At 41.6% G+C, this 14,662-nt stretch overlaps 1 protein-coding gene across 1 annotated transcript in view; it reads left to right on the forward strand.

Annotated features, from left to right (window-relative positions):
- Positions 1 to 14,351, forward strand: part of LOC116055696 (F-actin-uncapping protein LRRC16A) — a 70,842-nt gene extending 56,491 nt beyond the window's left edge. Inside the window, exons 27-38 of the mRNA XM_031307683.2 lie at positions 651 to 826; positions 3,081 to 3,168; positions 3,267 to 3,410; positions 3,658 to 3,724; positions 4,971 to 5,212; positions 5,770 to 5,885; positions 6,131 to 6,641; positions 7,075 to 7,117; positions 7,377 to 7,574; positions 8,294 to 8,431; positions 12,794 to 12,949; positions 13,830 to 14,351. Coding sequence (XP_031163543.2) covers positions 651 to 826; positions 3,081 to 3,168; positions 3,267 to 3,410; positions 3,658 to 3,724; positions 4,971 to 5,212; positions 5,770 to 5,885; positions 6,131 to 6,641; positions 7,075 to 7,117; positions 7,377 to 7,574; positions 8,294 to 8,431; positions 12,794 to 12,949; positions 13,830 to 13,960 — 2,010 coding nt within the window. The 3' untranslated portion in view covers positions 13,961 to 14,351. The remainder of the gene's footprint in view (positions 1 to 650; positions 827 to 3,080; positions 3,169 to 3,266; positions 3,411 to 3,657; positions 3,725 to 4,970; positions 5,213 to 5,769; positions 5,886 to 6,130; positions 6,642 to 7,074; positions 7,118 to 7,376; positions 7,575 to 8,293; positions 8,432 to 12,793; positions 12,950 to 13,829) is intronic.
- The last annotated feature ends 311 nt before the right edge of the window (positions 14,352 to 14,662 follow it).

The following is a 14,662-nucleotide window of genomic DNA, read 5'->3' on the forward strand; positions in this document are numbered from 1 at the left end:
TCCTGCAAATTTACTGTACCTGACATCTGGTGCGGATGTCAGGCATTATCCCTCACCTTCCGCTCTCGGTGTGTTGCCGTTCGCAAAATCCCTTCGTTACGGGAAACGACAACAAACTTTGAGCTAGCAAGTTGCATGATGAAAATGGCAAGTTTTGAAGAACATTTCGATCGTGCAACAAGGCAGGCCAGCTTGGTTCTTCTGGGGAATGATTGAAAAGATTTACAGAAGAAGATAAGAATATGTTGACGGCATTTTCTCTCTAACTGGGACGATTTGGGACCGATTGGTGGGATTGCTGTGCACGAAGTACACATAGCAATTCACTGGTAAGAGCAAATGATGTTTAACCCTGTATCCAGCTTATTTAAAAAGCTCACGTTACTGTATTGTGTCGACAGTTAACTTTATTTAATATTGTATGTGACGTTTTCTTAAGCGTGGTGCAAATGTTCCATCAAAACAAGTTCCTTCCAGAGCGTTTTTTAGCCTATCCCGGAATGCAGTAGCAGCAGCAATGTAGCCAGACTTTACTCCACAGCGCTGTGGAGATAGGTCTGGCAATGTCCAGACAATATACATGTGATATTCTAAACCACATTCATTCAAACTGGAATGCAAAGTGAACTGTACTAAATCGTCTTCCCCAGACAATGCTGGTGTCCATGGTGGAGGCTGCTGAGAGTCTGTGTCCTCATGTGATGAAGAGGAGCAGCCTTCGCCAGGAGCTGCTGAAGGCCGGAGCCGGGAGGATGACTGTTCCCCGCAGCTTTGTCACCAACACGCTGCTGGAGCAGGCCGGGGTCGACATCGTCAACAAGATCAGGTCTGATCTGGTGTGTGTGTGTGTGTGTGTGTGTGTGTGTGTGTGTGTGTGTGTGTGTGTGTGTGCGCGCGCTTGTTTTACTATATTCGTGGGGTCCAAAAACCGGGGAATACAGTATACTTGTGGGGTCTGCACAGCCTTGTGGGTCCCAAAATGCTGGACCCCACAAGGTTAAAGGGCTGTTTGAGGGTTAAGACTTGGTTTTAGGATTAGAGTTAGAATTAGGTTATGGTTAGGGTGAGGGTAAGGGTTAAGGTTAGGCATTTAGTTGTGATGGTTAAGGTTAGGGTAAGGGGCTAGGGAATGCATTATGTCAGTGACGGGTCCTCACAAAGATAGTGAAACAAACATTTGTGTGCGTGTGCGTGTGCATTGTGTTTGTCAATAGGTAAAGAAACCAGCTGGTGGTCACACAATTTTTGTTATAAAAATTAAAATGATTGCTTTCCTCCTTTAGTAAAAGCTGCCGATGCGCCCCTCAGCGAGGCACTTAACTTGTGTATGCTCCAATGTTTAGTGATGGCAGTTTGTTGCTGAGATGGCATATCTGCTCTCTGTCGACCTTCTTGGATAAATGAGGGTTTAAAAAAGTGTGTGATGGGTCAGAAAACAATAATTATGTCTTACTGAAACCAGAGGAAGATTTCTTTAACTGCATGAAATTTCCATTTACAGTAGAGACCCCGGATTGTGAATGTCCGTGAAAAGCAGTTTGCTGTGACGAAATTGAATTCCATCTGTCTGTCTGTCTGTGTGTGTGTGTGTGTGTGTGTGTGTGTGTGTGTGTGTGTGTGTGTGTGTGTGTGTGCGCGTGTGCGTGCGCGTGTGCGTGCGCGTGTGCGTGCGCGTGTGCGTGTGCGTGTGTGTGTGTGTGTGTGTGTGTGTGTGTGTGTGTGTGTGGGTGTGTGGGCTTGTTTAACTATATTCATGGGGTCCAACAACCAAAATATACTTCTGGGGTCCCGACAGTTTTGTGGAGCCAAAATGCTGGACCCCACAAGTTTAAAGGGCAGTTTGAGGGTTAAGACTTGGTTGTAGGATTAGGGTTAGAATTAGGTTATGGTTAGGGTGAGGTTAAGGTTAGGCATTTAGTTGTGATGGTTAAGGTTAGGGTAAGGGGCTAGGGAATGCATTATGTCAATGACGGGTCCCCACAAAGATAGTGCCACAAAGGTGTGTGTGTGTGTGTGTGTGTGTGTGTGTGTGTTTACAGGGATAGCTTAGCTTAACCTTCATCAGGTCTTTGGTTATTGAGTTGTAGAAGTCCTGCCCCTATCTTACGGTCACCAGACAAGAAGGTATTTCCAGGAGAACATGTCCAGTGTTTAGCAGAGTTACTGCAGCTGATGTGTGATTTCAAGGTGACAATTAGTTTTTCTTCCAGACATCTGTCATGTGCTTCTATGACAAACTGATTTTCTGTGACGTCCCTGTGTGCTGATTACTGTGACATTACAGGAGGCAACGATGATATCCTCCTACACAGCGTCTTTTTGTTTTTCATGGTCCCACTGACTCAAAACCCGCTTTTGGGTTCACACAGAACTGATCTGAGATCAGTTAGTGTCACTAATCTTTTAATCGCCGATCTAAACCTTCTTTGTTGATGTTATTTCTTGTTTTGTAAAGTTTTTTGGCCTTGTGTTGTACAATCCTGCTTGTTTGAATCCTGCTTTTATTATGAAGCAGTTTAACTTTTGTTTACTAAATAATCAAGCAAGCACTATACTTGCATACCATGTATAAGTATGCAAGAGCCCTGCAGGACTTGCAAATGTATCATCTGTTAAACCTTACCCTGCCCCCATTCACAGTCTTTGTTTAAAGTGTAACTCTCACCAAAATGCAACCTAGGGTCTTTTTGTGAATGTACCCGAGTCAAGCTTTCTTTTAAAAGCATAATTAGGCCGGAAGCGCCACTTTTAAAAGGCATGCTATGTAACTTTTCCCTCTTCGGTCCCCCTACAGGTTGTCTCATTGGAACTACAGCCACGCGAGCTGTAGTTCCAATGAGACACTTAGGGGGACCGAAGAGGGAAAAGTTACATAGCATGCCTAAAATGGAAAATAGGGTCCAGGTTGACCAAAAAGTTACCCTTTAACACTGAAAACTCAACAAATAAATGAGCACCTATAAACAAGACTCACACAGCCGACAAGCAGACCAAATGGAGATTTTGAAAACTAAATGTGATTCTGTGGTGTGTGTGTGTGTGTGTGTGTGTGTGTGTGTGTGTGTGTGTGTGTGTAACAGTGAACTGAAGCTGAGCATGGCGTCATTTCTGTCTGATCGCATCGTGGATGAGATCCTGGAGTCTCTGTCCGGATCACAGCATACTCTGGTTGGTGTCCTCTCTGCCTGTCTGTCTGTCTGTCTGTCTTACTTTCTGTCTGTTTTTCGGTCCATTCATCCCTCCATGCTTCCTCCTCCTGTCTCCAGGGCGACCATCTGATCAGGAAGAGTCAGCCTCTGCTGCATCACGAGCCCCACATGGAGACGGAGGTTCTGGATGAGATGGTTCTGCAGCCAGAGAAACACAACCAGGAACAAAAACATGGGCTGGAGGATATGGACACCTGCATGGTAAGAAAACACAAAACAACAAAAAACTCCTTTACACCAGTCGCTGCATATCAGCCAGGATAAAACGGGTTATGAATAGTCTTACATATATGAGTATGTCAGTTTGGTAAAAACTGATATATTCTCATTGTCTCAGCAGCTTTGCAGAGATGAATGCACATTGATGTGGAAACATCCAGAAGCACTTTACAGTTTTTTTGTATGTACTTGTTCAACAACTAAGATAACAACCCGTTTTGGTTTTTAGATGACTCCTAAATCCAAGAGGAAGAGTATAATGGTACGGATGCTGCGCCCAGTCTCTGTGGCGTTTGGTGAGTCTCTCAACATGTTATAAAGTTACTTCATGTAGCTGACTATAGTGTATGCAGATGATTTGGTAATCATTTGCCCATATAGTGCTGGGTTACAACAACTTTTGAAGGTATGTTCTCAGTACGGTGTGGATTTCGATTTCAAATGTAATGCAAATAAGAGCAATATAATGATTGTTAGAAGTAAAGAAGACAGGAAATTAGTATTTCCTGATTTCTTTTTATCTGGTCCTGCCCTTAAAGTGTGTGATGAGATTAAATATCTTGACCATCATATTGTTAATGATTGATCAGATGATAAGGACATCAACAGACTAATGTGCTTGCACCTAAATTTGGCATGCATTGTGCTAATGTTAAGGTAGCTTTATTCAAAGCATTCTGTACACCTCTATATACTGCCCACTTGTGGCGGTCTTACAGAAAAAAGAACATGTAGAGACTGAATGTAGAGTATAATGATGGCATGAGACTGCTTCTAAAACAACCAAGATGGTGTAGTGCTAGTCACATGTTTGTTAGTGTGCCTACATGTTCTGCCTTAATAAGAAACCTTATTTATCGATACATGTGTAGAATGTCTGTCTCAGAAAACCGAATTATACAAGCTTCAGTGTCAGTCAGGTATGCATCTAGACTGTGGAGACATTGGCACTACTGTGTGTATATTACAGGTGAAGGTTGTTGACCTTTTATTCATTTATATGAGTTGTACTATATATTTATTGCTATGTTTGTAAATATTGTCATATTTTAATGTCCTTCCATTTGTGTCCTGAATAAAGTTATTATTATTATTATTATTATTATAGACACAATCCATTTACCCTTACCTGTCTCTAAGCATACTATTCCTGCCCTTCATCATTTTCTGCTCAAAAATCTGACATTATGGTGTCTACTATACAGTATATAAGTTACCTTACTCTCTGATGTTTACACTCACTTTACAGCTAAATGGCTGTGAACGTTTTTTATGTAAACCAAGTGTCTGATAAGATAATATTGCACCAAGAAATAACCTTTTTATATGTGGTGATTGTTATTTATAAAGTCAGAAATGCACCGTTGGTTGGTTGTACAGTAGTTCAACACAACCAGTGGTCCAGTTGGTAACAGTGGGGGAGAAACATGGATTCCAGTTCCCTGTGCAAAGGCCAATGATACAGTATAGCCATGATATTTGATATTGTGGTAATTGATTGTTAACTTTCCCACATGCCTTTGCCTTCTGTTTCACTATCAGAGATGGAGTTTGACCTGGACAAGGCTCTGGAGGAGGTTCCCATCCATGTTGAGGACCCTCCTCCTCCACAGCCATTGGACAGAATGTCAGCCTACTATGCAGACCTCCCCGCTCCTCCTACTCCGCTGGATACAAAGTCAGTCATTTTGGGCGAGCTGCCGCCTGTGGAGCACAAGATGCTGGAGCATCACACCAAACTCCGCCCAAAACCCATGAAGAGGACAAAACCCAGCCGACCACCTGTAGGTTTTCCTCAGGGATTAATCTCCAAATCATCAATGATACCAATCATTCTCTTGTGTTGTCTTTTGTTTGTTTGTTGTCTTGTGTTCACCACCAGCATATATTTATCATTTATTTATTCACATTCACTAAATAATTTCTATATAATGTAACTGTGCTAACATAAGTGGTCATGGCAAAGCTGATAGAAGGTGAATTATTGTTTCAGTTATTGTGAAAAATGTATCAGTGTTTATCGATCATGAGGTTGTATTGCAGTGCTTTTCGTGTTCAACCTATTAACGCTTGATTTTATTACAAATGTTGAAAAATATTTGTATCAATACTGGTGATCATGACCTTGGTAATGGTGGGTAATCAAAAGACAAATCAGGGTTAGGGTCTCCTTCTGTGGAATCTATACTGTGACCCTTGTCCACAAGACATTTCAAAAACATTCAGTGATAAAGATAGTGCCGCTTATTCTGCTGTCAAAGTCGTTAAAACCTGATAAGATTACTGACTAAATACCTCAAATGTAATTAAATCACATCTCTCTGTCTCTGCCTCTGTTCAGCTCAAGGCCACCGGCAGCTCAGCGCTACATGAGGCAGAGCAGAACAGCATCATGGGAAAGCTGGACGAGGGCCTGGATGACTTCTTCTCCAAGAAAGTCATTAAACTCAGCTTCAAGTGAGTCAAACTTTAAACTGAAACAGTTTTCTGCAAGATGTTGACTTGCACAAAACAAAAAAGTTTTCATTGAACCATCCTTTGACAATGATTTGTGTTAAAGACAACTCTGTACAGTTGTGTGTCATCAGCATAAAAAGAAACCAGATGCTTTCTGACCATGTAAAAACCCTTGGGATTTGGTTGCCGTTTAAGGCTGGAAAAAATTATATTGTTTTTCTAATACTGTTATTATTTTTCTCTAGACTTCCCACTGTGAGAGGTCCGACCTCCAGCCCGCCTGAAGCTACAGATAAGAAACGTGAATCCAGGAAGAGCGGGTTTTTTAACCTCATCAAATCCCGGACGTCCCGCTCCGAGAAGAGCCACGGAGCCCCCTCCATCACGCCACCCCACCATGGCTCCTCCAACACTGCTTCATCCTCTCAGTCTTTTACACCAGTAACTGAGGAAACGTCTCCAACGCTTCCGACTCCGCCCGCGAAAAACTCTGGCACTGTGTCAGAGCCCCATCAGGAGCTCCACAGGGCTCAATCCTCGGACCACACAGATTCTAAGATGGAGGCCCCTCCGACCGCTGCGGTGGAGAAGAAAGAGGAGAAGAAGAATGTGGAGAATAACGAGAACCTGGGGAAGAAGGAGAACCTGGAGAAGAAGGAGAACCCCCACATTCCCCGCCATATCGGGGTCCCTATGATGGGCATGGACCTGCTGGCTGAGATGAAGGCCAGACAGGGGAGAATGGCTGGAAAGAAGGTGGGTGGAGCTCAAACTGGGTCAACATTTATAATAGTATTTAATACCATCATCAACCCAATATGTTGGTATCAGTATGCTTGAACGTACAGCATGATGAAAGAACATTTTCAACAATAGAAAAAAAGTGCCGTTGTTGTCTGGCTAGCTATAGTTGTTGTTTATCCAGACAGTCTAAGTTCCCACGGCAACAACCAGAAACTAGGTGTTGACAAGGGCCCATCTCAACATTTCTATTTCAGATAATGAAACAGCTTCAATGTGACAATGTGTCATGATACCTTTATAGTGAAGCTGAACACTTCTTGCTGCAGTTAATACATGGAAATTGAGGATTGATGTATATGAAATCATATCAGTTAAAGTTTACATGAAGTCTTACATTCAGTGACATTGTCTTTATTAAAAAAGCTCTCTGTCTCTCTGTTTTCAGACTGAGACGACATCCTTGCTGGACAAGGTGGGCGATGACAAAGGTGAGTTTCGTGTTACCCGTGGACCTATGTCGGATTTTCTAGCCGAAGTTGGAAGGTTAAATGTTACAATGCAAAGACTATGTAAAATGTTTAAGTAACATTTCCTCAGTAATTAGTTCACAGTTCATAACCCACAGCAATTAACACCTCAGTATTGTGATTAAGAAGTCCGTAGTAGCTCTTCCAAAGTGCGACCATGATCGAGCCTGTCATCGTGACTCTTCGTGACTCCTAAACTGTCTTTGTCATTTTCCTGTAGCCAAGTCAGACGTCCATCCGGTTGTCCCAGCAGATGCTGATGAGTCCAGACCAGAGCTGATTCCCAGGTCAAAACCACCCGGAGTCAACCCCAAACCCCCACCCCAGCCCACCAAACCCCCACTGGTGCGCCGCACCTCTGGGCCCCTCAGTCCTGCCAGTCCAACCAGTCCCAGGCCGAGCAGCACCTACATCTTCGGTAGGCCATGATTGGCAGGGCTCCCGCAGGGTCTTAAAAGTATTAAAAAAGTCTTGAATTTAATATTCTAAAAAAAATAAAATAAATAAGGCTCTAAAAGTATTACATTTCAAATTTTCAGAAGTCTAGGATTAAATAAATGCCGTAAAGTCATGAATAAATATTTTGTGCAATGTTTAAATTTACTTTATTTTGTATTTTTGGTTTCATAGCATAAGAGCTCTAAATGCGACATATTTTATACATTTTATGTTATAAGAGTACAAGCACACTTTACAAAAATGTTTTATTCAATTCAGGTAATGTTGTTGGTAAATACTTCTTTTCCCACGCTTTAAATTCACACTTTCTTTCCATTATATGGCCCTAAAGTTGGCATTCAATTTTATCCTAGGTGTAAATAAAATAAAATAAATTGGTGATAAAAGGTCTTAAAAACCTGGAGAACCCTGGGGGGGCGGGGCCCTGGATTGGGATCAACAGGGATTCAAAAAATAACAAATCAATTTATTTATAGAGCACATTTAAAACCAACCAAGGCTGAACAAAGTGCTGTACAAAGTTACAGGGTATCAAAGACAAACACCTCTAGATCAGATAGACATTAAAAGCTGTTTCAAAATATCCTAATTACCACAAGCAGTAGTAATTCCATTTATGTGTGTATTTTTACTGAGAATCAATTCACGATCAATGTTTTATTGATCTCTGTTTCTCAGACGACTCTGCTGCAGCTCCAGCAGGAAGCGCTTCTGCCAAAGGACCACTTCCTGCCCCTCGCCTGAAGAGGGCGTCGTCAGAGCAGGAGAGAGAGAGCGCCAGCAGCAACCCTGCAGGACCCCTGTCTCCACTCGACGGTTGGTATCTCCTTAGAAACAAGACATTAGAGAAATTAGAGAAAAGTTCTCAACTTGTGTCTTTTCCGACGAGGGCCCGGCTCGGAACCAGTCCCAGACTGATTTAGTCAGCATTAATGTGGAGCCCAATAGTTTCTGTGATAACAGAATCATGGACTGAATTGCGAAATTGCGAATTTAAAAAAAGCTATAAGACAGATTCCATAGGGCCCTACATTAAGTCAGTGCTAAATGCTAACTGGAGATTTGAGAATATGACTACGTCTAAGTTTCTAACCGAGCTGTTCCACTGTAACTGTGCTTTAAAAAACATCTTAAAAAAGATTCCCAGAGACTTTAGGCCCGATGGGCCACCGGGCTTACAATAACACTGGGGAAAACCCTGTTCTTCATACGCCTTTTAAACACAAACAATATTATTTGAGTTGCTTATTTGTTGCTTATATGTTGCTGAGGATCTCTTTTTTTATTGCTTTTACAGTAAGTTTTACTTTGTGTTTCTATTTTTATTATTTAACATGTTCAGTAAATTGACTAAATAAAAAAAAATAGTAGTAGCATCAGTGAAATTGAGATTATATATATATATATATTTTTTTAAGATTATTTTTTTGGGGCTTTTCCCTTTATTAAATAGCGACAGTGGATAGATATGAAAGGGGGAGAGAGATGGGTGACGACACGTAGCAAAGGGCAGCAGGTCGGAACCGAACCCGCACCGCTGCAGGACTCAACATGGGATGAACACTCTTACTGGGTGAGCTAGAGGCCGCCCCAGAAATTGGGAATATTTTAATAAAGAACACACTTGAAAGAATCGGATGATGACTTTTGATCAGTTTTAGCTAAAACCAGTACCTGAAGAATTTGATAGTAGTAACAGTGGTCTAATATCAGTAGTATCTTATTAAAATGTGTTACATTTTGGGGTGTCCTGGTGGCGTAGTGCTTAAGATGCACGCCATACAATAACAGAATACCCACAACATCTCCAGGGGAACCTTTGCATCTCCACTGTCACTATTAAATAAAGGCAAATATTTAATAAAATCTTTACAAAAATCCTCATTTTATGCCACTAAACTATTAAAAGTACTTACATTTTAGTGAAGACTGGACCAGACTTCTATTAAATTAACTTTTCAGGTTACAAACTGATCTGAATGTTGTTTATTTTGGCTGCAGGGATTAACATCATGACAACTGATTGATTAATGTCCTGATATAACAAACCGGCTCTCTGGGGCTTTTTGCAGCATGTTTAAACATGACATATGTCATTTTAAATCATTGGATCTTCCATAAAAATAAACTACTGATCTATCTTCTTTATATGTGACCGTTTGCTGTACATTTATGCGGATATGTGGTGTGTGTACGTAGGCTGTGTTCTCTCGACTGCCCAAGACAAATATATCCTAAGAGAGACAATAAAGGCTTATCTTATCTTACTTTAATTCCCAAAATATGTTAAACATTGATCTTATTTTCACACATTTAAGAAGATAGATTATTTTGTAAGCCAGAGCAGTTTTAGCATGCTCTGATGAAGGTCATCCTAAGACGCTGTATTATGTTTGTACCCTGTCTTTTATTTTTGCATCATTTCACCCGATTTATATACAAATCAAATACCCCCAAAACACTGTAGCGTTAATTCATCTGCAGAGAATCTAGAAGCACTGCAAGGTTGAAAGTTATTGAGAAGATAGATGACAGACGGGATATTTTCCCTCTTATATGGTCTTTCCTTAATGACGAAGGTTGCATGACTCAGCGCTCCATGCGAGCCGGAGCATAGCTGAAAATATAACACTCGATTTAAAAGGTGACAACTTGTTTAATGAATGCTTTCAAGGCCATATTTGACGCCTCCACACACACCACAGACACACACACACACACACACAGAACATCTGAAACAAAGGTCCTAGCCTGTACTTGACATGTCCAAGTGTCAGTGTGCGTGTGTGATTTTGTAGTCGGACTCTCGACTTGTGTAATTAACGCTTACAGGGACTCGGTATTTTTCCTTAAAACAGCGTTTCTTCTATGTAATCAAAAAGGCGAGTTGTCTGTCGCGATTGCCGTGCAAAAGGATTGTGTTTTTAAAATCAAAGAGACAAGAAGAAAAAGGTTTTTTTCACATTGTTTATTGCACACTTCCGAATGACCGTGGCAAAGTTATTTCAGTTCACAGATCGTTAAGAATATCCTTCACTAAGGCACTGCAGTTACATGGTCACATCTTCAACAGGAAACATAACGTTTTATTGGAATCAGCATGGTCGACAGCATGGATTATGGCTTAGTTTTTTTAACCTACTTCATAATGTTCACAAAAAAAACATAATTTCATGATTGTAAAAGACAGAAGATCCGGTCCTTAAATCTTAACACGGTCATCATTTTGTTTTACATTTCATTTTCTCCTTTCTATCATTTCAAAATTTTTCATCATTTCCTTTATTTCGTACGTAAATCCTATAACTGAATCGGTGTAAACTCTGTTTTCAACATACCGTTTTTGCATTACAACCTATACGTAATATACTTGTATGAATGTATTGTTTTGTGATGTTTTATTACCTACTTTCCGTCTCACTTGATCTCAGGTCCACATTAGGAAACAAACTAAAAGCAGTTACACACCGGGCTGATAATCGGTCGTTGGACAGTCTGGCGAGGTCAGTGACTCGAGTCTGCTCGGTGTGTTCCGTGCCGTCGTCCGTTGGAGGAGCTGTCGGCCTTCGTTTTCGCCAACCTGACATGCTCAGTCGGAGACAGGGCAGTCGGGACTCACCCAGAAATGGCAAGCAGGATGAGCGTGACTAAGCCTCTTAAAATCTGACGAAAATCTTTTAAACTGACCTTTGTCGATCTGAAATGAAGACAGATTCAGCAACTGCATGGCCTATTTCTCGCTTAAAATGTTTTCAGAAACACGTTTCGGTGAACTATTTTAGTACAATATGAGATCGTAATCTGAATGAGTCGCCAGTAATGGCCATTCGAAAAATCCAAAATCCGAAAGCAGCAGTCAGATCCATGTGACGCGTTTGTCCATTCAGCTGCCGGTTTTCATTTTTTGGGCGACAATACAGATTAGCGCCGCCTGCTGTTACGGAGACCTATTACGTCTCGTCGCTTTGGTGTGTTCCGAAGCACTTTTTTGACCAACTCGGGGAGACTGATCAGTCCAACTGCCTTTTCTGCCAATGGTCGGCCGTCTGGTTGGTGTGTAACTGCCTTAAAGAGTCGGAGGAGACAAACTAGTGATGGTTATCAGTTTAAAATAAGTGTGTGTGTGTTGGGTGAAATACTCAAGGATGTAAATTATCATTGACTACGTTTACATCCACATAGTATTCCGGTTTTTGCCCTTATTCCGGAAAAGACGATATTCACACTAAGCTGTTTACATGGCTAATATTCCACTAATATTCCCGTTTACATGCAGCCGCTCATGTAGGATTTTTTTCTAAGTTTTCCAGCAGACTTGTTGGACCGTGCGAACACAGCGTCCCTCTTTCATTCCTTCAACCAGCTTCTTGAAAAGGTCGGCATATCCAAAAACCTGTTGATAGGCAAGTCCAGTCGCAGCCCTGCAAACTGTCAGCTGTTCGGTTTGTGTACAACAACCATAGCAATGCACAGAGCTGACCATAAGCCGTAAACAGGCAAGGGACCGTAAACTGTCACAAACTGCCTGATTGAGACTAGGCATGGGCCGGTATGAGATTCTGACGGTATGATCTCTACTTGACTCATAAAAAAACAGCTCATACCTTAGGAACGGTATGATGGATTTTAGTGGTTTTGAAACCGTGACTTTTTCAAACCGCGGTATACCTTGAAACCGGTAACCGGCCCATGCCTAATTAAGACGCCTATTCTGAATGAGCTTGACATATCCAAAGAATGCTTCTAAAACCCAAATAATACCGGCATATCCCACATGTCTTATTCTTTATCCGCGATGTTCCACTTGCGAGATTGTGCCGCTGCTGCCGGAAATTCCGCCGGATGTCCCCCTCTTCGGCCGGATGTCCGTTACCTTCCTCTTTCTTTATGTTGGCGTTCTAAACTCTGGTGGATTTCTGAGGACTATGGTTAACTGTTCCTCAGATCTCTGCAGGGTAAATCCAGACAGACAGCTAGCTGGACTATCTGTCCAATCTGAGTTTTCTGTTGCACGACTAAAACAACTTTTGAATGTACACATTCCACCAAAACAAGTTCCTTCCCAAGGCTATTTTGCAGAGGTACCATGGCTCTCTCCGGCGCTTAGCTTGGAATACTAGTGAAATATCGGTGTGCATGTAAACTTACTCAATGTTTCTGTTTCTTCTTTGCCTGCAGTTGAGTTTCCCGCGGACGGCAATGCGTTCGAGCCGCCCAGTCCAGCTGTTGAACCCAGCGCCGGTGGCAGACAGTGGTCGTCTCTGAAGAGGTCGACCAGTCCTCCGGCTGCAACGGAGGACGAGCGAGAGCGAACCAAGTCCCTCCCCGCCTACGGTTCGACCAATCACAGTGCTGTCCATCTAATACATCCTGTTTTCAAATGTAGCAAGGATTACATTTCAGAATGTCGGCTCTGCTTACTCACTTCATGTACACATTTTTATGTCAAGCATCAGATAAATATTTCATTTTACACGGTTTCCGCGGGGTCTTAAAAAGTCTGGTATTTCAAAATCTAAATTTTAAGCCTTAAAAAGTCTTCATTTCGCTGAAGTATTGTGTTCTAGGTCCTAAATCATTTTAAACAGGTCTTTATTTTCCTACGTCCATGCAACAATTTCAGAGAGAAATATTGTCCTTTTTACTCCACTACATTCATCTGACAGCTTTAGTTACTTTACAAATTAATTTTTTACACACAAAACACATGTAGTTTATAAAATCTGATGCTTTATTATAAATTAAACTAGCCAACAATATAACGGCCTAATAGTCCAGCTGACATGATTAGACCATTAAACACACAACTGTTTGGATCCTTTACACTCTAAAATGGGAGGGTTTTTCCACATCGAGTACTTTTGCTTTTAGTACTTTAAGTACATTTTCCTGATGCTACTTACATACTTTAACTCAAGTAAGATTTTCAATGCAGGACTTTTACTTGTAACAGAGTACTTTTACAGTGTGGTATTAGTACTTAAACTGAAGCAAAAGATCTGAATACTTCTTCCACTACTCTCTCTGTCTGTCTCTCTCTCTCTGTCAGTCCCTCTCTCTCTCTCTCAATTCAGTTCAAGGGGCTTTATTGGCATGAACGTTTCAATAACAATGTTGCCAAAGCATCAGACAAAACACAATAAACTGTTATATGTACATTAACACAATATTATAGGATGGGTTTATATCTCTCTCTCTCTCTCTCTCTCTTCAGTGAGGCCTCCATCTCCGGCAGACTCTGATCTCAGTCCAGCTGAGGAGGAGGAGATTCCCTCTCCAACCGCTGATCTCAAGTCTGACAGCTTATCAGAGGACGAGTCCGACGATGCCGGCCCTCCAGTCTGACGCCAACCAGATGTTTACAGTCTTTAAAATCCCGCTCGGCTGTCCTCTCTACGCCAGGGAAACGCTAAGGAGCTCAATCACATGCATACATACATTCCAAAGAAGAGACAGTGGACAATTTTCTTTTTTTTTTTTTTTTTTTTTTTTTTTTAACAATTGCTGGAGAGGCACATGTAAGCAGAGGGGACACTGTACAGCATTTTGCACGTGTCATGCTGTTATCAGTGGAGTTTTCAGACCTTGGGGCAGTCCCAGCTGTCCTGCCAAAACGGACACCAAAACAGCTCCATTACCGTCTCCGTCAACAGCTCTAATGGGACCATAAAGAGCAGGCCAGATGCTCTGTTACAGAGACAATCTGTAGTTGCTTAGATAACCAGGTCCAGCTATAAAAAAATAAATGAAAAAAGGTCAGTTAGTCCAAAGCACTGAGGAGAATGAGTCTGAGCTTCTAAGTAGGTCCAGACAGAAGCAGTTTTTTTCTGTTCTGTTGGTGAACTATTGCTTGTAAGTCAGTGACTTCTTCTGGAGATAAGATTGTAAATATAAACAAGTTTTTTTATCCTGTAAACCAGGGGTGGCCAACCAGTTAGGTATAAAGAGCCACAAAAAAAAACGCACCATAGCAAAAAGCCACACAACACATGCACGTCCACACTACAACAGCAACAGTGTCTTCCAGATCTGATGACAGTCATAATA

Source organism: Sander lucioperca, chromosome 16 (assembly GCF_008315115.2).
Source record: "Sander lucioperca isolate FBNREF2018 chromosome 16, SLUC_FBN_1.2, whole genome shotgun sequence".
NCBI lineage: Eukaryota > Metazoa > Chordata > Actinopteri > Perciformes > Percidae > Sander > Sander lucioperca.